This window comes from Barbus barbus (assembly GCF_936440315.1).
Source record: "Barbus barbus genome assembly, chromosome: 41".
Taxonomy (NCBI): Eukaryota; Metazoa; Chordata; class Actinopteri; order Cypriniformes; family Cyprinidae; genus Barbus; species Barbus barbus.
Window position 1 is genome coordinate 12395097 of NC_136719.1, and position 27128 is coordinate 12422224.

The 27128-nt window shown below is 37.7% G+C and overlaps 2 protein-coding genes across 3 annotated transcripts in view; one reads left to right on the forward strand and one right to left on the reverse strand.

The window, feature by feature from the left end:
- Window positions 1-27128, reverse strand: part of LOC306861073 (ninjurin-1-like) — a gene marked incomplete at both ends in the record, with an annotated part of 649099 nt that overhangs the window by 523946 nt on the left and 98025 nt on the right. The gene's annotated exons all lie outside the window — the stretch shown is intronic.
- LOC306860701 (tumor necrosis factor receptor superfamily member 25-like) lies at window positions 175-8405 on the forward strand. Of its 2 annotated transcripts, none has more exons than XM_079402530.1 (10): window positions 175-376; window positions 1770-1848; window positions 2005-2112; window positions 2242-2364; window positions 2523-2631; window positions 4178-4236; window positions 4339-4485; window positions 4650-4690; window positions 4831-4945; window positions 7310-8405. In XM_079402530.1, exons 1-10 carry the CDS (start codon window positions 347-349, stop codon window positions 7612-7614), a joined length of 1116 nt encoding a protein of 371 aa, XP_079258656.1. In that variant the 5' UTR covers window positions 175-346; the 3' UTR covers window positions 7615-8405. The 2 variants fall into 2 exon arrangements, with proteins under 2 accessions (XP_079258656.1, XP_079258657.1); XM_079402531.1 differs by having other exon boundaries at window positions 4653-4690; window positions 7310-8382.

The window sequence follows — 27128 nt, forward strand, 5'->3', positions numbered from 1 at the left end:
TAGTTATAGGTTGGTGAAGAAATGAAAGAACTCATGTAAGCAGAAGTTAACCAAAGGAAAGACCTTATAAATGATCTGATATCCAGCGGTATGCTTTGACGTGCTTTCCTGTTTCTCATCTACACTTTCTCACATCTTGTACTTTAAAGGTTTCTGGTTTGGTTACTCACCTTCCTGTCTAAACAGATACTCTGTCAGAGTGAGGCAGAAGATGGATACCACAAATGCTGACATGAAGCAGAGTTGGACTATTTCATGTTTTCATCAATTTGTAAGTCTATGAATTCAAATCATACTATTGCTCGTCATTCATGACTCTTGAGCTAAAACTGAACAACATCTCATCATGACTGTGTTAAGACTGTGTTTGGATTTGGTAAGTATTTAATTTTTAACTAGCATTGTTGTTGTTGTTGTCTTTGCCTGGACAGACTGTGCTATCTTTCCTTATTATAAATGTCTGTACCTCATTAGAACTTTGGAAATACCCCAGTTTCATCTGTTGTTTTTATTTATATATATATATATATATATATATATATATATATATATATATATATATATATATTTCCATTTCTGATTATAGATTGTTGAGAAATACCTTTTCAGTAACCACCATCCTGTTGTCATGGCCATGTATACTTTGTGATATGTGGGCAAAATATATATTTAATAAATAACATATTATCTTTGTTAAAGATATAATAAAATAAGACATTGACAAGCTTGAATCCATAAATATTAAAGGGGTCTTTAAGCCTATAGGGGTTTAAGGCCTCAATACAAAACAGCATGGATTCAAAAGGGTGGGGTACAAGGAGCTATGATTAAAAGAAAAAAAATCATAATTTACTAGTTCTTTAGAATATAGATGTAATAATAAATATTAAAAAGTTTTGAAAGAAATTTATCAAACTTCAAAACTTTAACTTTAAAAGGTCCTTTCTGTATTCTTGCTTCTCGAGTAACTGTAATTTATTGTTATATGAGTATGGAAAATATATATATAATTTTTGTACAGCATATGTCTACACACTTTAATCATTAAATGTGACAAGAACTTGCATTGACTGTCCTTCAGTATAACTGACTCCTGCATATATTATATTTAAGTGGGATATCTTATTTCATTATGCTAGTAATGTCTAAATAGATTAATTTTTCAAAATATAATCCATCTTGAGCAAGTATTTATATCAAGAGCTTTGCTGAGATTGTGCTGCAAAAATGAAAGATGATTTCAAATGGACTGCAAAGGGTTATGTAGACATTATCCGAGAAAATGAGTAAAAGCTAAAAAATATTACTTTATTATTACAGAGAGGAAATTACTGGAAACTATGACATTAATCACAATTAATCTCAAAACCGTCTCTAACGGTTCTCAGATTTGTTAAAATACTAAAGCAAGTCAGTATAAACTTAAATATTTCTAATCAAATTCTTCGAGTGATCTGTGCTTTACTATCAACATTAATTTGACAGCTAGTGTGTCAACAATTGCTTGCCTACATTTGTTGTAGGATAAACAATAGCATTGTCTTTTCTGTATATTATCACACTTAAAATATTTCTCACAAAGTATTTAACATTTATAAGAGAACATGATTTGGGGGTCTTTGGCATTAAAACACTGAAAAACTCCTGATTTAATAACAACTATTCAGATTTCATTTTTTTGTTCTTTTTGAGTATTTAATATGATGGTATTTCTTATGTTCAGAAGGCAATGACATTTATTTGATTGCAGTTAATTGTCTTTATTTTAGGTATTTATACTATTTACTGTCTCCCAATGCCAATGCCAAAATAAAATTCCACCCATGACAGATGGACGTTGTCCAGCAGGTAAACAGACATGCCTCCCACTAACTAAAATAAAAATAATAGTAAAACCACAGTGAAAAACACCCATAAAAGATGGACCTTTGTGGAATATATTTGCTGAAAAGACATGAACCAGAATTCAATTGTTTTATCTCATTGTTTTGATATTTCCTGCAGGATATTACAAATCACGACAGGACTGTGTGAAGTGTGAGAGCGGTTTTTACACTGATTTACCAAATAATCTGCTACATTGTTCAAGATGTACGGCATGTGATAGAGGTGGTAAGTAAAATATCAGAGTATACTTATTGCAATAATCTAATTAATGCATGTGGAATTTAGGCATTTGAAATTTATATAACTGTAGCAGGGTGGACTTTTTATCTAAATATAAGACTCCTGGTTTTACAGCTAATGAAGTAGAGAATGCCACCTGTACACCAACACAGAACAGAGTCTGCGATTGTAAACCTGGGTTTTACAAGAGTAATGGTCACTGTAAACACTGTAACAGTTGTCAAAAGTGCACAGAATGTAAGTACCATTAAAGGAAGTTAATTTATGGCCAAGGAACAAAGGTGATACTTTCTACAGTATTGTAAATAAAAAAACAGAAAATTAAATATTCTTCATATCTTGTGGCTAGGAAACCGTAACTGAATGGTATGTTTTTCCTTTTATGTGTTTCTCAGGTTTGAACTGTAAAAAGAATTGTAACCAAGAAACAGCTATTAAAACCACAGCAGTAGTGTGTGGGCTTGGATCTTTTCCGGAAAGTGGAAAATGCCAAAGCTGTGTTAAGTATGGGGTCTAATATTCAAATTTTCTGTACATCTTCTGAATCTTAATGGATTTTTGGTAGATTACTCTATTTGTGGAGAATAAGAATTTTTAGTTTATTTGAGTATTTAAGTCAAGTCAAGTCAATATTATTTTTATAGCGCTTTTAACAATGCAAATTGTGTCAAAGCAGCTTTACATCGGCTTGATATAAAGCTGGGTGGCTTTATATCAGCTTTACAGTATTTAGACGGGGAAATAGTTTGGTGAAATAGTGTCATTCGCCTCTGGCCAGAAAAAATCTGCAGTTTAAAACTAGGCTAAAGCAGAGTCAGATTGTGCAAAGGACTCATCTGGTTCCTGTGGTCTTGGCCCGATGGCCGTCTTGGAGACGGGGTCTTCACTGGGGATCAGTCTCTGGGGCTCATCTAGGTGTCCTGGCTGTAGAGGTCATCTCTAAGTGCTGATACACCATCTGATCTGGATAAAGTCTGGATCTGGGTGGCTACGGTGACCTCGGAATAAGAAAGAAACAGACTAATATTAGCGTAGATGCCATTCTTCTAACAATGTAACAAGTACATCAGGTGTTTTGAGAAGTGTTCCTGGTTCCGGTTGACCTAATTAATGCAGCCTAACAATCCTTTAACGGACTTGAGTTATAGAAATGTGATAGTGTATTATGTGTAAGCCAGGTTAAAGAGATGAGTCTTTAATCTAGATTTAAACTGACAGAGTGTGTCTGTTTCCCGAACAGTGTTAGGTAGATTGTTCCAGAGTTTGGGCGCTAAATAGGAAAACGATCTCCCGCCCGCAGTTGATTTTGATATTCTAGGTATTATCAAATGGCCAGAGTTTTGAGATCGCAGCGGACGTGAAGGACTATAATGCGATAAGAGCTCACTCAAATACTGAGGTGCCAAACCATTCAGGGCTTTATAGGTAATTAGCAAGATCTTAAACGTTTAACGATGTTTAATAGGGAGCCAGTGCAGTATTGACAGAACCGGGCTAATGTGGTCATACTTCCTGGTTCTAGTAAGAACTCTAGCTGCTGCATTTTGAACCAGCTGGAGTTTGTTTATTAAACGTGCAGAGCAACCACCCAATAAAGCATTACAATAATCTAGCCTCGAGGTCATGAATGCATGAATTAATGTTTCTGCATTTGACATTGAGAGCATAGGTTGTAATTTAGATATATTTTAAGATGGAAAAATGCAGTTTTACAAATGCTAGAAACATGTTTTTCGAAGGAAATATTGCTATCAAAAAGTACGCCTAGATTCCTAACTGATGACGAAGAATTTACAGAGCAGCCATTAAGTATTACACAGTGATCTAGGTTATTACATGCAAAAGTTTTTGGTCCAATAATTAACACACTTGTGGTTTTCCTGTGCATAATGTTTGGCATTACGAAACACTCCAGCACACCAAAGAATATGATTCATCTTTTTGTTTTAAAACTTGTGATTATGGAAATGTTTTTATGGAAAATACATTTGTAGTTATTTTATTGTTATGTGTTGCATATGTTTGTCATGCTTAATGTAATTTGTTGCAGGTATAAGTGCAAGAATGAATTCTGTAAATCGTTTTGTACATCTACCCCTGAAACACAAGGTATCACAACATCCTAACATGTATAATTAGAAAAAATTATATATGCAAACCTTTCAAGAAATACAGAGGTTAAATTTTGTGATATATTGTCCCTTTTCTTAGATTTTCTAAGAAAGCTGTTGCTGGCGTTACTGGTCGTTGTGACCTTATTGGTTGGTCTTCTCATCTGGTTCTGCAGTCGGAGATGGCTTTGCTGCCAAGCCAGAAACTGGAATGCTGGCAAACATCCAGACATTCAGATTCAACCAGGTTCATATACACTTACATGTACTTGATTTAGATTAATAAAGCTTGTTATGCCTTTAATGGGGCCTTGCATCGTTACAAAATGAAGCAGCTTAACATTGTTTTGTTTCTGTTAATTCTGTGGTTTGAGTTCTTTCTTAGATAAGTGAATTTTGTCTTTGTTTCAGCAGATCAACCTAATGATGTAATCAGCGTTCCCACAGCAATGGTTTGTAATTGTTTTATTTAACATGCTTCTGTTGTGTACAATTAAATAACAAGGTGGAAATGATGTTGAGGATTTCTTTTAAGTTCTCTGTCATTTTAAGTGATAAGCATCACCTTGAAAAGCATTTGTTGTCTTTAAAGGAAAGAAATGGAGCCGCTATCAAAACTTTACCAGTGACCAGCTACCCACAAAGCATCCTCAGTGGAGATTTACAGAGCATCATGGCCCCCCTGATAGCAAACGGAAACCCAAAATGTAATTATATAAAACATTAAAGAGGTCATGAAATGGAGAATCAAAATGCTCTTGATATTTACATTCATAGGAGATTACTCTACAATAAAAACATACTGCAAGTTTAAAAACTTAAAACTAACTCTCTAATTTAAAATATAAATAATTTTTTTCTACCCTACTGAAACACCCGGATTTGAAATCGGGAGAATTGTGACGTCACAATTTCCCCTCAATGCATCCCTTAACATGCGTCATCATCATATGTAATATTTTTGTGTCCCAATTTGCCTACATATACTATGCCCTAAAAGTATGCACTCTTTTTGTGAAGAAAAAGTACATATTTTTGTGTGTGTAGCCGAAGAGCCAGCTTTGGGACGTACTGCTTTGTCGTAATCGCGTCTTTAATGGACTGCCCTGTAGCTTAGTTGCGTGCGTTCTGTCATTGTTTAAGCAACCCTGTAAATCATCTTATCACAGTGGACATCCGCCACATTTCATTTCATTTCCAAGCATATTGAATGAAGAGGCATGTAGTTCTAATCGAATCCGCCTCCAATGTGCAATGGGTTGCAATGCGATATAAGCCGTTAAAGTGTGCATGGATCTAGGCTGCATCTGAAATCGCATACTATCTTGAGTAGGTACTTTTTTGAATAAGTAATTACTTTGCACCCACAAAAAGAGTACATTTTTATAGTATGATAGTGTGTAGTATGAATGTAATTTGGACATACTACATTCATCATGTTGTCATTATCACATGACCTATCAGCATCAGTTGCAAGGCGTCACTGCCATTCATAAATCCTCTCCTGTGGCCTCATGGGAAAGCAAAGTGTCCATCATATGCACATTTCAGAATCATGCCAGAAGTAGTAGGTCACCTGGGTAATTTTTGCCTACTCTTTTACGAGTACTGTGAATTCAGACATACTTCTTTTGTGTTTTTTTGCCTACTATATAGTAAACTGTTATGAGATTTTGAATGCAGCCCTGAGTACTATTTAGGGCAGAAATGGTAGCATGTAAATTAGGATTGGAGCAGTCAAGATCAGCATGAATCTATCAGTGATTTCTGCATTTTCAACAAAACTTCCTTTGTGATCAATGGCAAAATTTTCACTGCTGAACGAGTCTCTTATTTACATTGTGTTTTCACTGTGTTACTTATGATGGTAGTATTGGTAAGATTGCAGGAGATCATTATGTGCTCAGTAGACATGATTTTGTCCGGCTACAGTGCAGTGCTGAAACCGGAGTAGTTCTAAATAAAATGCTTTAATCAACACTTTTCAGGATTAGTTCATCTTGGCGGCTGTTATAGTACAAATGCAGTAAAAGTTTTCGAGAGTTTGCATGCTCATTTCATATGCAAAGATGTTTCAATCATAGCAGTGGGCATTTAAATTGAAGTCTCACAGCAGGCACGGCCCTTCCAACGGAGCACTCAAATCAGAGAGCTAAATCCAGGGTAGAAAATGACCATTTATGTATAAATTATGATCTAAGCTTTTTTAAATATTTAAAGTTTTCTTGTCAACTATTTGTCTTATCCTTTTGTCAGTCATGTAGGCGTATGTGAAACTGATTGTGATCAGCTAGCTTTCAGGCTTACATTACAAAGTCTAAGAACTTCTGAGAACTGTTTAATCAGATAGTAACTTCTAATAACCTGCACACATTTAGTTGCTTGCTTGGTGTGGTAGGAGTCTCACAGCTTTATGTTGAAAGGGCATTAAAATGTGCTGATTAAACGAAGTAGATAATTTTCAGAGTAAATGAGAATAAAAAGAAAGTAGGAATCTTTGTTTTAGTTGTTATGACATAGCCTTAATATTTTCTTTTATTAGGCACTCTGCTCATCCGGCACTACTTTAATTCTTTCATATCACACCAGGGATTCGCTCAGTTTCGTTTTACAAAAGTGCAACTGGCTTATCAATAGTGCAGTGAAAGAAAAAAAAAATCAATAGAAAAACGGAAAAGGAACTGGTAATTTTCTGCCACAACATTTTCTAAGTTTATGGACATTTCCCTGAACCACAACACAATATAATGAAAAAGTCCAAACACGGGGAAAACACCTGTGAAAATTCAATGCGGAAAATTCCTTCATATTACCCATACATTAAACCCTATTTTTATAGAATGTAGCCTAGTGACAGTGACCTCAAGAGGAATTCAGTATGTTAATGTTGTTGCAGTGCTCATTTTGTTGCTAGACTGATTGATATGCACATTGTAATGAACTATTTGGTTCTGCATGATGGTTCTTTTGCGATATAACTTAAAATCATCTGGCACTGATAGGCCTACTGTATGTGAGAGCTTGGGGTTTCTCAACTTTTGTATCTAAAGGCCATATCTACTTTCCCCCAGTGATGCAGGTGTTGCAGAAGGAGTCCTGGCCAGCACCAGTGCTCTACACTGTCATAAGAGCGATTCCTGTGATGCGTTGGAAGGAATTTGTGCGACTGCTTTCTGTGTCAGATGATCAGATGGAACGGATCGAATTGGAGGCAGGCCCATCCTATCTAGAACAGCAGTATCATATGCTGCGTCTGTGGAGCCAGAGCAGTGGAGCAAAGATAGAGAATATCTACTCAACATTACACTACATGAACCTGTCAGGCTGTGCCCAGGAACTGCAAGAGAAGCTAGAACAATTGCAAGCAAGCATGTAAAACTGACTCATCTTGACTCCATCTCATGTTTGTGAGCTGCAGTTGCATTTTACAATCATTTACAAGGAACTCTGAACAGAAGACGCTCTGTCTTCTGAACAGGAAACCCTCAGTCATGGTTAAAAATATTCTTTGTGAATTGTTTTAAGCATAATGTAAAAGTAATGCAGATTATTATGCATATCATAGGTGCTTTGTAATAATTTATTACAATTTCTAGTTCTTGGTTATATGAATCAGCCTTGTGTCACTATACTTGTACAAATGTGAATATTTAAAGAATAATTTACCAATTTAACGTTTGAATTTTGTTTCAATTTTAGCATCCATCAACTAGGGGTTCTCAGGATAAACTTAGCTACTTGTGTATTATAAGTTCTCAGTCATATTGTACACGTGTGAAGTATTACTTCATACTCACAGTGTAAAAAATTGGACCGTAAATTCACAGTAAATTACTGGCTACTAGTTGCATTACTTTCACAGTAAGTTACTGTTATTTTTACAGTAAATAATTGTGAAACGACAGCTTGTGACTTCACAGTAGTTATTCCATACTGTGATTTAGCAGTATGCTCCTGTAGAATTACTGTATTTAACGGTGAAGTCACAGTTAATGCCATCAGATTACTGCAATTTAGCAGTATTCTGCTGTAGAATTACAGTGTAAATAGTAATGCAACTCAGTAGCCAGTATTGTGTTTTTATTTTATCTGTTAACCCATTCAATAACCTATAACACTGGAAAGATGTTAAATTCAAATAAACACAAAAACAAATCAATTGTACACATTTATTTAGCAGTTTAATAAATTCTGTCTAAACTTTCCAGCAAAGAGGTTCAGACGGTCATGCTTCTCTCCATTGAACCAGGACACACTATAGAACATATTCAGTGATCATCTTACTGCATGACTACATCTAGCTTAACACAAAGCCAGAGTTGAGTTTCTCCATTTTGGCATTGGAACATTGCTTACACACTAGATTGACATCCATCAAATTCAATGAGTTTCCTGATCAGTGTACAGACTTGCTGGTTGATATGTCCTCTCTGCCTCTCTGGATTGATGCCCAAGAAGTATATAAACAAAAAGGCATCCAAGATCCAAGCTGTTACTTTCTTTCAGGTTGGATGAAAACGGTGTCAGTTCCCAGTCACCACATTCAGTGGGTCACTGCTGTTGCAGTACAGACCAAAAAGTTACAGAACAAGATGATATTTACCCTAACCATTTAAATAACAGCAGCTTAAAAACAGTCCTGCAACAAAGTAGAGGTGTTTGATTTATCCAGTCAGAGCATTTGCACACAACTGTGTACATCACTTTATATGTACTGTTTGCAGAGGATGGAGCATCCTTTTAAAAACAGCTTCCTCTCTGGTCTCCAGCACAGCTTGTTTGGTCTCCTCACCACTTGTTTGAAGGGGAGAAGGGGTTCGTCACCACTTGGCTGCTGTGGTCCTGCGCGGCTCGCAAAATCCCCACACATCCAAACATTCCTTGTTTAACCCACCAAATAAAAAACAAGCCCTCAAGTACAATGTTATGTAGAAATTACCTTTGGTAAATTCCACAGTGCAAGAAGCATCTTCAGAATACTTCAAATTGACCGTCCAATGTCAGCATCCATGCCCTCGTCTTCATTGTGTCACCTGTAACAGAAACAGATATAGGCCTACTGTTACCTACTATTTAGGGGTGACCCCGAATAGTTGACGATTCGATGCTTTGATAGGAGGAGCCCGATTTGAATCCCAATCTCACAGTTGAATATTCGCAGAGATGTTCTGATCATGCCATTTTGGCTATATGGGGGTGCTCAGATGTCTTGATTTCACATAGAACTACCGGTTTTCTCCCAATAAGTTAATATACAGCCTATTATGATAATGCTGTAAATAAGAATCTGAAAAGGAAGCGTTAAATAAATATTTTAACGTGCGTGAATAAATCCAACCACCCCTATAAATTTCACTTTCCATAATTCGTGACCGACACAGGACCATCTTGGCAGCAGGGATTTAAATCTTTAACAAGACTCAAACTGACACAGGCAGAGAGAAAGACTGCATTTCTCCGATCAGGTAGGGTACGAGTGATTTCAGCCGGTTTGCCGATTTTTCAAGTTTTCTCATTTACAAAGCATGGAGAGATCTGTAATTTTCATCGTAGGTACACCTCAACTGTGAGAGACGGAATATAACCCCCCACCCATTAATTGCACCTGTTTGAACTCGTTACCTGTATAAAAGACACCTGTTCACACACTCAATCAATCAGACTCCAACCTCTCCACTATGGGCAAGACCAAAGAGCTGTCTAAGGACACTAGGGACAAAATTGTCGACCTGCACAAGGCTGGGATGGGCTACGGGACAATAGGCAAACAGCTCGGTGAGAAGGCAACAACTGTTGGCGCAATTATTAGAAAATGTAAGAAATTCAAGATGACTGTCAATCTCCCTCGGACTGGGGCTCCATGCAAGATCTCGCCTCATGGAGTATCAATGATCCTGAGAAAGGTGAGGGATCAGCCTAGAACTACACGGGAGGACCTGGTCAATGACCTGAAGAGAGCTGGGACCACAGTCTCAACGGTTACCATTAGTAACACACTACACCGTCATGGATTAAAATCCTGCAACGCACGCAAGGTCCCCCTGCTCAAGCCAGCACATGTCCAGGACCATCTGAAGTTTGGCAAAGACCATCTGGATGATCCAGAGGAGGCATGGGAGAAGGTCATGTGGTCAGATGAGACCAAAATAGAACTTTTTGGTATAAAAAGGAAGAACTTTTTGGTGTTTGGAGGAAGAAGAAGGATGAGTACAATCCCAAGAACACCATCCCAACCGTGAAGCATGGGGGTGGAAACATCATGCTTTGGGGGTGCTTTTCTGCAAAGGGGACAGGACTACTGCACCGTATTGAGGGGAGGATGGATGGGGCCATGTATCGCAAGATTTTGGGCAACATCCTCCTTCCCTCAGTAAGAGCATTGACGATGGGTCGTGGCTGGGTCTTCCAGCATGACAATGACCTCAAACACACAGCAAGGGCAACTAAGGAGTGGCTCCGTATGAAGCATTTCAAGGTCCTGGAGTGGCCTAGCCAGTCTCCAGACCTCAACCCAATAGAAAATCTATGGAGGGAGCTGAAACTCTGTGTTGCCCAGCGACAGCCCCAAAACCTGAAAGATCTGGAGAAGACCTGTATGGAGGAGTGGGCCAAAATCCCTGCTGCAGTGTGTGCAAACCTGGTCAAGAACTACAGGAAACGTCTGACCTCTGTAATTGTAAACAAAGGTTTCTGTACCAAATATTAAGTTCTATTTTTCTATTGTATCAAATACTTATTTCATGCAATAAAATGGAAATTAATTATTAAAAAATCATACAATGTGATTTTCTGTATTTGTTTTTTTTTAGATTCTGCCTTTCACAGTTGAGGTGTACCTACGATGAAAATTACAGATCTCTCCATTCTTTGTAAGTGGGAAAACTTGAAATATCGGCAGTGTATCAAATACTTATTTGCCCCACTGTATATTGTTTATATATTATTGATCTCGTATAAGATGTATTTGGTTGAGTTGTGCTGCAGTAAAACACTTCACTGTAGTACTACGGTGATTATCTCTTCAGCGCGCAGTGCGAGCAGTACAAACAACAATGCAGAATATTAATAACTATGACTGGGACTGTCATATAAATAACATTATAATGAGAACACTATTATAATAAAACACTGTGAATTTTTAGAGTTCAGTTGCCAACTTGCTGTGTTTCCGCACATTGTTGTGTGAAGAACGCGTCCACATTTTTTAAATACATAGGATATGATGATAAAAAGTCCCCCAAATTGTAGGCCTCTCCCACCAGTTGGATATATATAGTTGTCACCACCAGCAGATGTTCAGGGCCACCTATGCATAAGATAGGAACCCATCTTCAGTTGTGTACCTTTGCCTCCTCAGGTGTTTCGGCCTTTTAAACACAATACACCCTCTGCTAAGACAGGCCCACCACAGGCTGATCAGACCTTGGTGTGGGTTCCTATCGTTTTGGGGCCCAGCTGAGGTCTTTCCTTCTCAACCAGAGCCACCGGCTGCAGTATTCTGCTGAGTCTGAAACTTGTTTGATAGTCTGAAAAAGGGTTTGGCCAAGAATTCCCAGTTCCTTAAGCAACTTGATAGTGGATGTTGCTACAAAGCCCCTGCAGCCAATCTCCACATGGCATACGGACACTTTCCAGCCACGCTATTGATTTAGCATCATCTGCCATTTCCGCATATCGTAGTCTCTTCCTCTCATTTGCCTCCTCTGTAGCGTCTTCCCAGGGTACTGTCAGCTCGATGAAATAGACAGACTTCAGGGCATCAGACCATAGTACTAGATCTGGTATTTGAGTGGTGGTCACAATCTCGGCTTGGACTGTGAGTGGCTGGCCTACATCAGTCAGCATCTTCCAGTCCCTGGCTCCCTCCAACTGACTAATCTTCACCAGCGAAGTGGCCCTTCTCCGCCCCTGTTCCCCTGCTTGGATGAACAGCATATCTTTAGTTGACGTAATGAGAGGTGTGGAGTTGGTAGATATTCTTCTGAGCTCAATTGCTGTACCCAGACATTTCAGCACTTGGTTGTGCCTCCATGTATATCTGCCTTGAGAAAGGCTCACTTTGCAGCCAGTGAGGATGTGTCTGAGGGTGGCTGGGGATGAGCACAGAGAACATGAAGGATCTTCTCCTAACCACTGCTGGAGATTTTTTGGTGATGGAAGAACATCATATGTAGCTCTGAGGAGAAAATTGATCCTTCTTGCCTCCATCTCCCAGAGATCTTTCCAGCTGATCTTCCTTTTTTCTATGCCCTCCCAGGTGGTCCATTGTCCCTGTTGTGCTTGTCCAACAGCCTTGGCGTGTCTTGCCGCTTCCTCCTGATGACGGATTTCTTGAACCACCAGTTTCCGCCGTTCTGATGGTGTTGCCTTATTTCATAATGGTCTGCACTGAGATAGGCCCAGGCCCCCTCTCCCTTGTTGGACATGTCCCACAATGTCAGCATGATGAAGTGCTGATTTTGCTAGTTGTACGGCATCATCTGGTATCCATTTTCATCCCACTGGCAGAGTTGGTCTAACTTCCCGTATTAAAGGATCTCGGGATTCTGAAAGTGTCATCACTTGCCTTGCTTTAGTGCATTTGAACTCTGCATGCTATCTTTTAATCAAAACATAAAACATTTTTGAATCTGTGAGGCATCCGTAACACATTTTCCCTGTATGTTAACGTCAATTATGACTGTCGAATATCTGACTTGACTCTTGGTAATGTATCCCCCCGCCCTCAAAGGTATGATTCGACTATCAGTCGACTATCGGCAAGATTCGAAAATTCCGATTCGACTATGAAAATCCTTAGTTAATCCAAATTTCTTATTATTATTGCTGCTTCATATTTGTGTGGAAACCGTAATGCATTTTCACGTGATGCATTTCAGAATTAATTTTATACATATAGCCTAACAATGATATGTAATGTAATGTAATAATGTGTCAATGGTTTCTTAAGATCTATGCTTCTGATGCTTTGGGAAACGCAGCTCTATTTGAACAAACACTGCGACTGAGCCTTTCAACACAATTAGACTAACACCGAGAAGCTTATTTTATGCACCGAATTTCTTGATAAATAAAATTAGTGGTTAAAAAAGGCACTTTAGAATAGATATTTTTATGCGAGGATCGATCCTTTCGATACAACATCAGTATCGAAAGTATCGATACTTTAGGATCGATCCGAAGCCTGTAAAGTGATAATAATGTAATTTACTGTGAAATATTACAGTTGCATGCTGTGAAATCACATAATTTTTTTACAGCTTTGTCACACCAGCATTTGTTACTTTTCATAATAAAAACAATGAATGTGTGGAATATGTGTGGCCCAGATCTTGACAGCAACATGTAGTTATAAAATGGAAAGTGTGACAGAGAATGTGTCCTAGCTGTGCAGACAGAGAAAAGTTCTGACATTAAGTTTAGTTTGCTGTGGGAAATTCCCCTTTCATCTCGTACCCCAGGTTCATCTGAATTCTGTTTAAACCACAGTGAAGATCAAAAGCAGTTTAACTTTTTTAGTTCGTCATTCCAGGCATGTATATAACCATAACCTATTTGCTAGGCTATATATTGTTAGTTCGAAGAAACATACAGTAGCTCATGCTCACTGGGAAATATGAACCATAACTCGCACCCCCAAATAAGCCATTCTTTTCTAATTTTGATACTTTAAATCTTCCAGTCCAGAAATACCCATTCAAACAGGAAAAATGAAATGAAACTTGAGTTTAAATTAGTTTTTAATTTGGCTATATTTGACGTTCTGTTTTATTATTCCTTGACTGTATTTTTGTCCAGTCAAATTATTTATACATTTGAAAAACTTTTGTGGGCATATTATTCGGAAAATAACGTCACTGTAACGTAATGGTTAAGAAACTAAAACGTTTGGAAAATGTTAGAACACAACATTGTTAGGTGAGTTGGTCGTTTCCATAGCAACCAGTGAACACATGCTGCGTGAAGCGAATGTTTGCCTACAGCCAAACTTTTTGGAATGTGGATGTAACAAAGTCCCTCAACAGGTGACTGAATAAAGACCATGGCGACTTTATTACATTTTTTCTTACGAGACGAGTTTTGAATTAAGACCGACGCGTTGTGTAACGACATTTTTACGAGCGAACAAGCAAACATCTGGCCAGACCTATACATTCTTCGTTGTTCCTAATATTATCCCCTTAACGCCTTAAGTGTCGTCTTTTCTCGATGCTAAAGTGTTTTCTTTTATGTTTCGTCGTCCTATCGTCTTTCACTTCACACATGGGGTCGGCATATTGAGTTTCGTCAGGAGCTTCTTTTAGGGACTAAGCTTTTCTTTAACCACACAGTCGCATCTTTTGACAGCTGTTTTGAGTAAAGAGTGGGAACATTCATCTGTGGTCCATCTAAATCGTGTTTAATATGCGGTACATCTCAGAACACAATGTTTAACTCGTTGAAGTCAGGACTGCACCCTCAAACTCACAGACACAGACAGGTGAGTAAACCATCATTAAGAAGTGTGCACGATCTCATGTATTATTGCACGATATAATGTCGTGTTTTACATTATATCATGTACCCTACATTATGTATAAAAATTGTAATCTGTTTTAAATTGGTGTCTGCAGGACAGGTTCTGTCATTTAGTGCTTAGAACGGACAACTGTTTAAACTAGTGCTGGTATTTACTTAAAAATAACCCAACACTGACTAGTATCTTTTTCAATTTGTATTTTTTTAAATAATTATTCATTAGCCTACTACTTAATCCCAACAGCGACTAGTTTCTGTTAATTTAATCACTAATTCAGATTTGGATACTAGTAGCCTACCTGTTAATTTGCTGCTAGTCACTATCCAAACAGTGACAGGTAACTAACTAGTAACAATTTTACTCCACCAGTAAGATTATGCAAAAGGAAATTGTTTAAGAAATGTTACTAGTAATAAATGTAACAGATACTAGTAATATTAATTTAAAAATGACTAGGCTCTAATAATTAAGTAACAAATAATAATTAATTTTATTAATGCGCACCTTTCAAGACAATCATGGTTACCTTACAAATAATAAAATACATAAACAATAAATGAAAAGAAAACAGTGCACAATAATTCACAAAACTATATAAATCTGAATAAGATAATCTCGAAAAAAAAAGTTTTAAGACGCGATTTAAAACAAAATAGTTATAAGTACTAGTAATGCTGGAATAGCTTGGAAACAAGTACATAATAATGATTAGTTTCTAGTACAAATAGACTGACTAATAGGGACCCTACTACGCATTATTCCAATAAGTACTAACTAGTGTCTAATGAATAGTTACTGGCAAAATAGAAAAATATACTAATCACTCTACATTGAAAATAAACTAGTAACATTAAAAAAGATACTAATTAGTTTAAAGGAAGAAATGTTTAAACGGCTTGCTACATAGTGTCATTTATTTATCCAATTTATATTTAACACATTCATTGCATGTTATTAAGAGCAAGAGAGATTGTTTTTTAATGATGTGAATTCTTTTAAAGGTCGTTGAGGACCCTTGTGAAGGAAATGTTATCCAAATCTAAATAGCATTACACAGAAGGGAGATGAATGGCATACATAAAGGAGCAGCTGAATTGTGCAGAGAGGGTGACAAAATATTGCTCTCTGGGGACGCTGGCAGAGCTGCAGCTCTGTACACCCATGCTTTTGGAAATAATGCCGGTTCCACTGTAGGACACATGCGTGGCCTTAACGCAGGTCATTTAGAGGAGGTGATCTCAATGCTGGAGGCCTGGCTTGATGGCGTTTCACACAATTCTATTGAGGGCCTGAGTAAAGGTCTTGTTGCTGTATTTCTGTCTACATTATGCCCCAATAATGTGTCTGCTTCTCTTTATAAAATGGAGTCTGTCCTGCAAGGTACAGGTCATGCTTCAGATGAGATCTTTGCACGGTGTTCTGCTCTTCTAGAGGGAAAACAAATGCCTCAACCTGAGGGTCGCACAAAGTTAATTCTGGAGCTAACTAGAGCTCTGGCCTGCTTGCTCTCTGACGCACAAAATCCCAAAGTTCCTCCGCTTTATCTGCAGGCCTTTCATGGAAATCAATCAGAAACTATTAGACTAGTTAAAGAAAGGCAAACTCAATATGTGAAGCTGTTAATTAAAGCCTTTTACCAGCAAATATCTCCAAGATATTCCATTCTCCATACTAAGGGGCAGATGGATAAAGCATCGAGTGCTACACAAGCAAGTGAAGACATTGATTCTCCTAAAGCTGTTGAGTTTTTACTTGCCATTTCACCAGATGACATCCAAGTAAGAGAGCTTCAAGCAGCAGTCTTGTTTTATTCCGGAAAGTTCATAGAAAGTGCAGAAGCTTTGTCGTTGGCTCTTAAACTAGGTGAATCACAGACTGAACATGCAATGGTGCCAGAGAAAAGAGCTTGTTTACTCGTGGGCAGAGCAGCTGCTCATTTTTCCGCAGGAGGACAAGCAAGAGAAGTCTGCAAAGATCTAGGTGACGGCTTTGCACTTCATCCTGCCACAGCAAGACAGCAATTCCAGAGTCTTTTCTCGGACACTGGCATAGGGTTGGTTGCTCGCATCCAGCTGCGTCAACAGGCCGAGAAAGGTGTCTCAGAGTTCAGAGAGGCTGTTCTAATGAGGCCTGACCTTAGGTCTTTGAAAGGAGTGGAGTTGTTGGATCCTGTTATCGCTCAACTGCGAGCTCTATGCCACCTGGAGTCGGACGGAGGAGGCAGGGAACTGCGGGTGCGTCTGGCAGACTGCCTCCTCCTGCGTGGAGAACATAGAGAAGCCCTTTCCATAAGTAGCCAGCTTGCCGCTGCAGCTCCAGCTCAGCAGCGCTACCAGAACACCGTGCAAGTGCTCAGAGGGTATTCCCGACTCTTCACTGAAGACCATAAAGGTGCTCTGGAGGATTTCCAAGCGGTGATTGAGCATAGTACTCCTCACCCACCCAGCTGTGTCCGTGCACTCTGTGGTAGGGGTATCCTGCGTATGATGGCCGGTTCACACTACCTTACTGCTCTAGATTACATTACAGCAAGCCAATTACAGCTACAGGATGCTTCTGTAACTGTTAGGTGCCTGGTGCCTTGGAATTACCGTGGGTTGCTGTGCACCGTGTTGCTGGAACAGGGAAGAGTCATGCTTGAGGGGATCGAAGAGCAAAGAGCTGAGACAAACCCTAGAGCTCAACAAGAGCATGAGGAGAGTCACATCAACAACAAACAGAGGTACATTTGTGTTTCTTTATGGTTTGGGATGAAACTTATTTGTTGTGCTGTATCTTTCATTTTGTCTTTTGTGTCTTATTTAGGGATGCACAATATATCGGTACTATTATGGATTACACTATTAAATATAAGATATATATATATTTTTTTTTTTTTTTTTAAATTGATGGGTCTATGATGAACCTTTAACATCCATAGAAAACTTTAATTGCACAATAGGTTCTTTATAGTAGAAAAAGTTTCTTGAGATGATTAAAATGTTCTTCATAATGATTCTTTAAAGAACTTTTCATGGAAAGGCTCTTTGAAGAACCCAAAAAGGTTCTTCTGTGTCCTGTGAAAACCTCCTTTTGGAACTTTAAGTTTTAAGAGTGTACCTTTGATTACCTTTGTTCAATGTAATCTTGACCAAATATAAAAATTAGTATCCATTTTTCAAACTGTAAATTAAAATGCTGTCATGCCTAAATTCACTTTGTAACATTTCAAAGCACTGATTTTTATTCTCTGTAAATCTCTTAGACAAAAAAATATAGAATTTTAATATTTTTCAGTTATCAGCAATGACTTGGGAATCGGCCTATTAGTAACGGGCATAACTTTATTATTGGTTCATTCCTAGTTTTATTTAGGGGTGTCCAGTCCTGCTCCTGGAGGGCTACCTTCCTGCAGAGATCTGCTTCAACCTACCTGACTAGAAGTTTGAAGATTCTGCAGACCTTCTTTAAAAGAGGTTGACCGATAGTGGATTTTACTGATAACAATAACTTGGATTGCACTGGCCGATCACTGATTAATCAACCTCACCTCAAGTTTATAAAATGGACAAACATAACACTCCAAGTAAAATAGTGCTAAACTTTATTACAGAAAATAAAAAAGTACTGAACCATGAAAATGTACTGTACTTTTTGCATATAAATAGATATTAATATATTATTTATACCTTATTCATTCATGTTAGTTCATTGTGCACTAACTAATGTTATAACAGATACAACTTTAAAATCGAAAAATGTATTAGTAAATGTTGTAACTATGTTGGATAATGAATGCATAAAAATGACCAGCTGGATGAAATCTAATATTGTCACATTAAACATTTGGGTTGGACCTTCTCAGCCAGTTGACCTCTATTAATTAGCTTGTTCAGGTGTGTTTAATTAAGGTTGTAGCTGAACTCTGCAGAACTTTAGCCCTCATGATTAGGACTGGATGGCACTTATTCAGTCTCCTGTGCTTCCTTTCAGGTCTGCTCTTAGTGTGCACGCTCTTGCTCTTCTCCTAATGGAGTTACAACCCGGTGCCGATGGACCCCAGATTCTCACAGCAGATGCTCTGTACCAGTTGGGTCGTGTTGAGGAGGCTTATCGTCTTCTTCTGAACATTGAGCACACAGGCCCACGGCCACCGATTCTCGCACGCCTTGCAATATTGCAGCTGCATCGAGGCTTCCTCTATGATGCCTATCAGGTGCTATATTATATTTCTCTTACAGTTCATCTTAGTTAAATTGCATAAATAATGTATCTATAATAAAATAAAAATATATTAATTTTCATCTTCACAGTAAGTAATCTCTCTGTTGTCTTACAGCTACTGAAGAAGCTGATCAATTCAGGAGACACTAGCTGTCTGCGGCCCCTTTTATCTGTAACATCTTTACAAGACCGAGCTCTTCTAGAAAAACACTGTCACACTGCTTCCAAGCGTATACTGTGTGGCCATCAAGCAGAAAGTGCAATAAGGGAAGCTGTGACCTATTTGTCCATTGCCATTATGGCTTCAGGTAATGAGGGCATGCTGTTTTCAGACACATACAGTAGAGTAATATATAAATTTACATTACAAAGTATTTATGATTACCATAGTGAAATGTAGAGGGAAAAAGTGTAAATGCTAACAGAAAATCACACCACTTATTCTATCTAATTGACGCAGTTTCTATTGAAAAATACAGCAGTTTCCTTTTTTTATTTCTGCAAATTTCAGATACTTGCTTCTGTTATTGATCTTGATTATATATTTTGTATAACTCATATGATCAACTTAATATAAATTATTATAGAAAGAGAAGAAGGTAACTCAGAACTCTGCTGTTTTATATTGCCTAACTGAGTTAACTGATTATTCTTTAGGTGGTGGAGCAATAGACTCTCTGCTGGAGAGAGCAAGATGTTATGCTCTGCTGGGCCAATGGAAGACAGCTATCTTTGACTTCACTGCAATCGTTAAAAAGCACCCAGACCATGTGCAGGCTTTGTGTGGAAGAGGATTCACTTATCTTATGCTGAACCAGCAGAAGGTGTGGGAGCAAAAGCAAAGACCTCCACCTATGGGAGCCACCTCATTTTATCAAAACATATTTTTGCTGGTGGTTTCATAATTCAGTAACACATGACAATTAGGTTAATGCATAGATAACATGAATTGACGATAGACAAACTTTTCCTTTTCCTTGGTTAATGTTAACTTCTACATATACAGTTCCAATAATTTTTCCTTTTAATTTATAGTTTTAAAGTGACAAAAACAAACTTATAAATTAACTGCTGTAAACTGTGTTCATTATAAAGTGATATCAATATTTTAATATCTGTAGTTGATAACAGACACTCAAAGTAATTTTTTCCTATATGCTTGTAAACTGACACTATAATATCAATAATTCACCAGGAATGCACACTAGACATACTGGTTGCCCTTCAGTGTGGAGCTGAGGAGGTCACTCAGAGCATGCTGTCGCTTAAAGACAAAGCACGAAAACTTGTCAGTGAATGGTTGGGTCAGCACTGTCGCAGCAGCCTGTCAGAGACTCTGTCGGCCAACCCTGTACCCTGCCGCGAGGAGCTCCTTCGAGAGGCCTTTTTGACTGGCAGAGCGCTAATGAACACTGACTGCAGGGAACCCAGGTGGCACCTCCTGTACATAGATACACTACTTGCCAAAGGTATGGAACAGTATAAAGCATGTAAGAGTCAAGTATGTGGGCCATGTCTATGTAAAATGTAACTTTTATGTTTGTGAAGGGGAGGTGAATGCTGCAGGTGCACACCTGAAGCAGGTGTTTGGTCAAGAGCCTCGAGATGCTGCAGCTAAGGCCAGGTGGGGTGTTGTGAAGGCCTGGCAGCAGCACTACAAAGTGGCAGCCAACTATCTGAGTGTGCTGGCTGAGAAAGATCCAGCAACTATAGACTTTCTAATCACTCTTCTGCAACCGGCTCAAAGAAAACGCCTGGCACAGGTACTTTCTTTTTTGATTCTTTATTAACGCAGGGATTCGATGTGTACAGTACATTTATTCATGACTACAAGTTCAATGGTAGATCTGATTGATTTAAGTTTTTTTATCCATTCACAGCCCTATGATTTTCTTTTGTATTGATTTTTCCCTATTTCTCAAGGCAAATTCAACTCTACAGTGGCTAATAAAGCGAATTTGTGCTTCCAGGCAGCTTCTCAGCAGGCCAGCAGTGTTTCTGAAAGTGGTCAGTGGGAGCAGGCTTTAGCCCTCCTTACTCTAGCAGTGCGAGCGGTCAATGAGATGAAGCTTCAGTACCTCAGGCAGCGTGCAGCCTGTCTGGCCCACCTGGGGCTCCACGAGAGGGCGGTGTCTGATCTGAATAAGGTCATCCAGGGCCACAGTGCAGATGGCAGAGAGGAGCAAAGGGTTTGGGCAGAGGACCATTGCCGCAGAGGCCGTAGTTTGTTGTTGTGTTCCCATGAAGAGTCTGGGTTACAGGACTTTTCTCAAGCCCTGGGCCTGCACGAGGAACAGGCTCTGCTGTGTGTGGAGTCTGGTCTGGGATCACAAGGCCTAGCTGAAATGTTTCTGCGCTCTGCCCTGCAGAACTATGGGAAACAGAAACTCGACAAAGCTTGGTTTCTGACAGAGACCGGGCTTAAAGTGGACAGTGGCCATGTAGAACTGCGCAGACTGAGGGCTAGAATAAAACGAGAAGTCTCTGGTCCATGTACTGTACACTAAAGATGAAACATGCATGCTTAGATGATGACAAAATGGTGTATGTCTTTATAGTTTATATTTATGGTTAATCAGGCAAATATAATGGCAAGAATTTCTATTTATAAATCTGCAAATATTTCTGTAAGATATTGTGTTGCACAAGTGATCTTTATGTAATAATAATTTTTATTGCTTTTTGTTTATGTATAATAAGTTTTTCTTATTTTAAGCTTTGTCCAAGTTAACATTTGAAGTAGTCTTGTTTGACATACACACTACTGTTCAAAGTAGGTAAGTTTGTTTAGTTTTTTCTTTTGTTTTATCAATGTTTTCAACACTGATATTAATAAGACATGATTTTTTAGCACCAAAACAGCATATTATAGTGATTTCTGAAGGATCGTGTGACACTTAAGACTGGAGTTATAACTGCTGAAAATTCAGCTTTGTCATCACAGGAATAAATTACATTTTAAAATATATTAAAATAGAAAATGGTTATATAATATTACTATTTTACTGAATTTTAAAAAATATATATTTGCAGCCTTGGTGAGCATAAGAAACTTCTTTCAAAAACATGAAAAATGATATGATGTGTATCAAATTCAGCTGTATGATGTGGCTGCAAAGGTGACTCAGTTGTGGGTGAGTTGTGAAAAGCTGAGAGTTGAAAAAAAAATCCAGTGTATGACAGAGCGTACAAAATAAACATGCAGTTTTTCTTAAATATTTTGCACCTTTTAAGAGTGTGTGTGTGTGTTAATTAAATTAAATTTAAAAAGTTGTGCATCAGTACAGATTCAATTCTTTAAATTGTATTTGAGGGAGAACTGCCATACTCTTAGGTATTAATCTCAGATTTGAATTTCCTGAAGGATTACAGTAATTAAAGCATATTATTAGAAGCTGTAAACCCAAGGGGAAAAGAAGTAAATAGATGAAATGTGAAAAAAGAAAAAAAAAATTGTTAATTAATTGGATTGTACGTCTTATAAACATCCAGATTTTACAGTGATTTCCTAATCCTAATAATCCAACACCATTCGTTTGGCTGCAAAGTCTCATTGCGAGTCTTGTGGATGGTTTATTATGAAAGTGCCTTTATGCTGTTTCTTTGTAATTTTAGTCCAGGATGTTCTCAGAGGGTGTTCAAAAACTGGATAAGGCAATGGGTATGGTATGTTCGTTGTTTTTTTTCTTTTTTTATTATTATGAACATTGTCAAACAATAAAAAGCAATTACAGTACAAAAATACAAAATAATAATAAAAATAAAATTAAATAATAATAAAAAAAAGTTATAGCAAAAATAAAGTATTAGACAGGGGTATAAAATAAAATGCATTGCATTCAAAGGAAAATATTAAACAGTTTACAAATTTCAACAGTTTTTAAAGCCTTCTTATAGCAAGAATTAGCAATAGTCTCAAAGTAGTGCTGTATGTCTGCAAGCAATGCATAAAACAATGGCTTCTGACATGAAAATTTACATTTGTGTATATAAAATTTTGTTAAGGAGATTAAGTAAGTACAATTTATTTTTCTGTAAATGCACTTTTTTTGAACTAACAAAACCATATGGTATGTTCGTTCTAGTCTTGCTCTTGCGTAATTTGAACTTCATCGCTCAAACGTAGACAAGAAAGTAACTAATACACTGTGAATGAGCCGAGCGCTCCGTTTGACTTCTGTTCATATATGTAGCCTACACACAAGTGAAGTTTGTGTTTATACACATAATCAAGCACTTATAGAATCCTAACCGTTTTCAGGATCAAGAACTCCGATTTGTTATTGTGTAGTTAAAAAGTGCACTGGGATTTCATTATAAGGTAACACTTGAGAACACCTGACACACTCATTCATTTCTTCATATAACATCACACAGCGTTTGACCTGCTTACAAAAGAAAGTTCACTTTAATATCTTTAGATGAACACAGTATATTATTTGACTGCAAAGATTTGGTTTATCATCAATGCCATGCTTAAAATTTACAGCATTCTGGTAAGCAGTATCTAACCCATCACAGAGTCACACTGACCTTTATTATACACAAACAAATAAATAAACGCACTGCAAATAAAATTTATTTGGTTGTATTGTGAGCATTTTGCAGTGTTTCTTTATTTGTTTGTGTTGTAAGCATTTGCACCATCTGCTGTCAAACTGATGAAGATGTTTTCTTGATTTGCAGGTGCTTTTTCTATTTGCATGTGTTTTCTGAAGTTGCAGCGCGTTGAGCTCTCTCGGCCACCGTAAAAAAGGTATAAAATACTAAAAAATACTAATTTTAAGTATTTTTTCGCAATCATTTATTATCATTTCTTTAAAAAAGTGTTATGTTATTTAATGTAATTTTAAAAAATACTTTATACAGTTATACAGTCAGCTCCATATATATTTGGATATATATTTGTATTGGTGCAAATACTAAATACACAAATCCTTTATTTCACATTTGTCCTGAGGCATTTAAAGCTTGTACAGCTATTGGATAAAAACTGTGTTTGAATCTATTTGTCCTTGTTTTAATAGCTCTCTACCATTTGCCTGATGGTAACAGATTGAACAAAGAGTGACCTGGGTGTGTGAGCTCTCTTGAGACAGTGGGAACTGTGAAGGTCCTCCAGAGTTGGGAGAGGGCACACAGGAGGCATCCCTATACACTTCAGAATTCTTCCGGTTGCTTCTGTCTTCTGTTACATCATTCTTCCGGTTGCTTCTGTCTTCTGTTACATCATCTTAGATGAGCGTGCCATCACACTGCTCCAAGCCTTCTCCATACTTTTTCTTCTCGTCATTCTGGTACAGGTTGATCTTAATTTCAGCCGTCCATAGAATGCTTTTCCACAAGTGGTCTGGCTTTTTAGATGTTTTTGGCAAAGTCTAATCTGGCCTTGCTTGTACCTTGTGGTGAACCCTCTGTATTTGCTCTGGTGAAGTATTTTCTTTATTGTAGACTTTGACAGTGACACCTCCTGGAGAGTGTTCTTCTCATGGCTGAATGTTGTGAAAGCGTTTTTCTTTACCATGGAGAGGATCCTCCGATCATACACCACTGTTGTCCTCTGTGGACGTCCATGCCTTTTTATGTTGCTGTGCTCACCAGTTCATTCTTTTTTTCTCAGAAGGTACCAAACTGTTGATTTGGCCACTCCTAATGTTCCTGCTATCTCTCTGATAGATTTGTTTTGTTTTTGAAGCCTAACAATTGTCTGTTTCACTTGCATGGAGAGCTCCTTTGACCACATGATGTGGGTTCACAGCTTCCAAATCCAAATGGCTCACTAGAATCAACTCCAGACCTTTTTTACCTGCTTAATTGATGTAGAAATAATGAAAGAATAGCCCATGCCTGTCCATGAAACAGCTTTTGAGTCAATTGTACAATTACTTATGATCCCTTGAAAAAGAGGGGAGGTACATATTAAAGAGCTGTAATTTCTTAACCTTTCCTCCAAATTTGATGTGAATACCCTCAAATTAAAGCTCAGAGTGTGTACTTTAAGCCCACATTAGTATAACTGTAACTTGAACATGTTTTGGTCAGCAGCTAAAATAATAAAAATTGTGCCTGTGTCCAAATATATGTGGACCTAACTGTACATAAAAATATTTATTATACACTAAATAAATATATATTAAAACTTTTTTTGAAGAGATGTAAGTTATGTTATGTATGTTAGTTACACAACATGATCTTTTTAGAGTTAATACATTTTAAACTTCAAAATAATATACTTTTTTTTCAAGACCATGAAACCACTTTAAATACAAAAAGTACATAAACTACACTATTTACTCTTATATGTCATTGACCCACAAACATCTGTGGTATTTTCCATGATTTGTGTATTGATTTAATTTTATAATTGTTTTATTTATTATTATATTATTTATATAAAATAAATATAATATAATTTATTATGCTTTCTAAGGTTACAGAGGAGGACTGCACAGAGATTGTAGAGGCTTGCATTCAGAGCGGCGTCATGCTCACAGTGCGCCATGTTCTCCGGTACGACCCTGTCATCCACAAAATTAAAGTAGTTATATTTTCCTTTGAGTCTTAATAAACTATCCAAGTCTCAGGCAGAAAAGAACATATACATTTTTTTTTTTTCAACAATTCAGGGGCTGATTGACAGTGGAGTGATTGGCGATGTCATCCACATTCAACATCTGTAACCGGTAGGATGTGTTTAATGTGTTTGTGGTGTGCGTGTAATGCGTGTCTCTCTGTGTTGTGTCAGCGCTGTCTTCTCTAATAGGTGGGGTTGTATCATTTTGCTCACTCCTTTGTCAGAGGAAACTGGAGAAACGAGGCGGAAAGTTATTTTGCTCTGCTCGCCAAATCCTGCGATGATTTGGATCTGATTCATCACTGGGCTGGTGGACGAAGGTGCACTTGAGTTGAATTGTAACATGACTTATGCACATGTGGTGGAGCTGAGCTGAGGAAAAATGATGTAATTAACAGAAAGAATGAGTGAAATACCGTAACTTAATTTCTTTGTCTTGTGAATGATCACAAAAGTCATTTTTATGGTTTCTTTGTTTATTATTATTTGTAAGTTTTAAAGGGGTCATATGACGTTGCTAAAAAGAACATTATTTTGTGTATTTGTTGTAATGCAATGTGTTTATGCAGTTCAAGGTTAAAAAACACATTATTTTCCACATACTGTACATTATTGTTGCTCCTCTATGCCCCGCCTTTCTGAAACGCGTCGATTTTTACAAAGCTCATCTTTCTGAGTAGCAAGGTGTGCTCTGATTGGCCAGCTATCCAGTGCGTTGTGATTGGCCAAATACCTCAAGGGTGAGACGGAATACTGATTATAATGACTTGTACTGTCTTTTTACGCGTCGTGTTGCATCGCACCACGTAAACATTACCATGTCTGCATTTGTGATCGGAGAAACGACAAACAACAAGCCCTACTCTACACTGCTCAAAACTCACGTTTGAATCGTCAGTGGCAAATTCTTTAAATAAGAAAACATACTTACAGGTTATGAGTCAGAATCACCAGACTGTCCAAAGTTGGAATTGCCCCACTTTATAGAAACAGCCTTTGTGCAAGTCAGCATTGTAGGCTACTCTTCCAGGTTCAGGGAATAGTCCTCCTTAAAATGCGCTGCACACACTCTAATATTTGGGTTGAACTGTTCTGAAACAGTGTTGTAAATAAAACTTAACCACTGATTTCTAGTTGTGTCCTGTTTTGGAAGCCCAAACAAAGTACTTTCACTTTCACAACGAAACACAGCATCTCCATGACATGGCGCCGGAGGCAGCAACAATACTACAGCGAGAATAAAAATCACATCCTCTTTCGTTGCGTGAACATTTGGGCGGTGTTATGCAAATCTTCCCACACCGTGACGTAGATGTGGGGGCGTGTTTGAATGAGCCGTTTTAGGGGGGTGTGGTCGAGTCATAAGTTTTATAAAGAATATCTCTTTGGGTTTGAGACTTTAGTCTTTGCAACTTCAGGGATCTTATCTATGCACAAACAGCTTGTAACACTCCAAAGAGAAAGGAAAACTTGAAATCGCATCATATGACCCCTTTAATGAAGTTTAAATGGTAAAAAATTATATTTTTGGGAGGTTAAAAATAAAATTTTTAGTTTAATTTGACAGGTGTATTAAAGTTTCATCATTTGGGTC

Coding starts and splice junctions, on each gene's coding strand:
- LOC306860701 (XM_079402530.1), top strand. CDS start 347: ATGACTGTGTTAAGACTGTGTTTGGATTTG. Junction 2,365..2,522: donor TTGTCAAAAGTGCACAGAAT/GTAAGTACCATT, acceptor TGTGTTTCTCAG/GTTTGAACTGTAAAAAGAAT. Junction 4,237..4,338: donor ATCTACCCCTGAAACACAAG/GTATCACAACAT, acceptor CCCTTTTCTTAG/ATTTTCTAAGAAAGCTGTTG.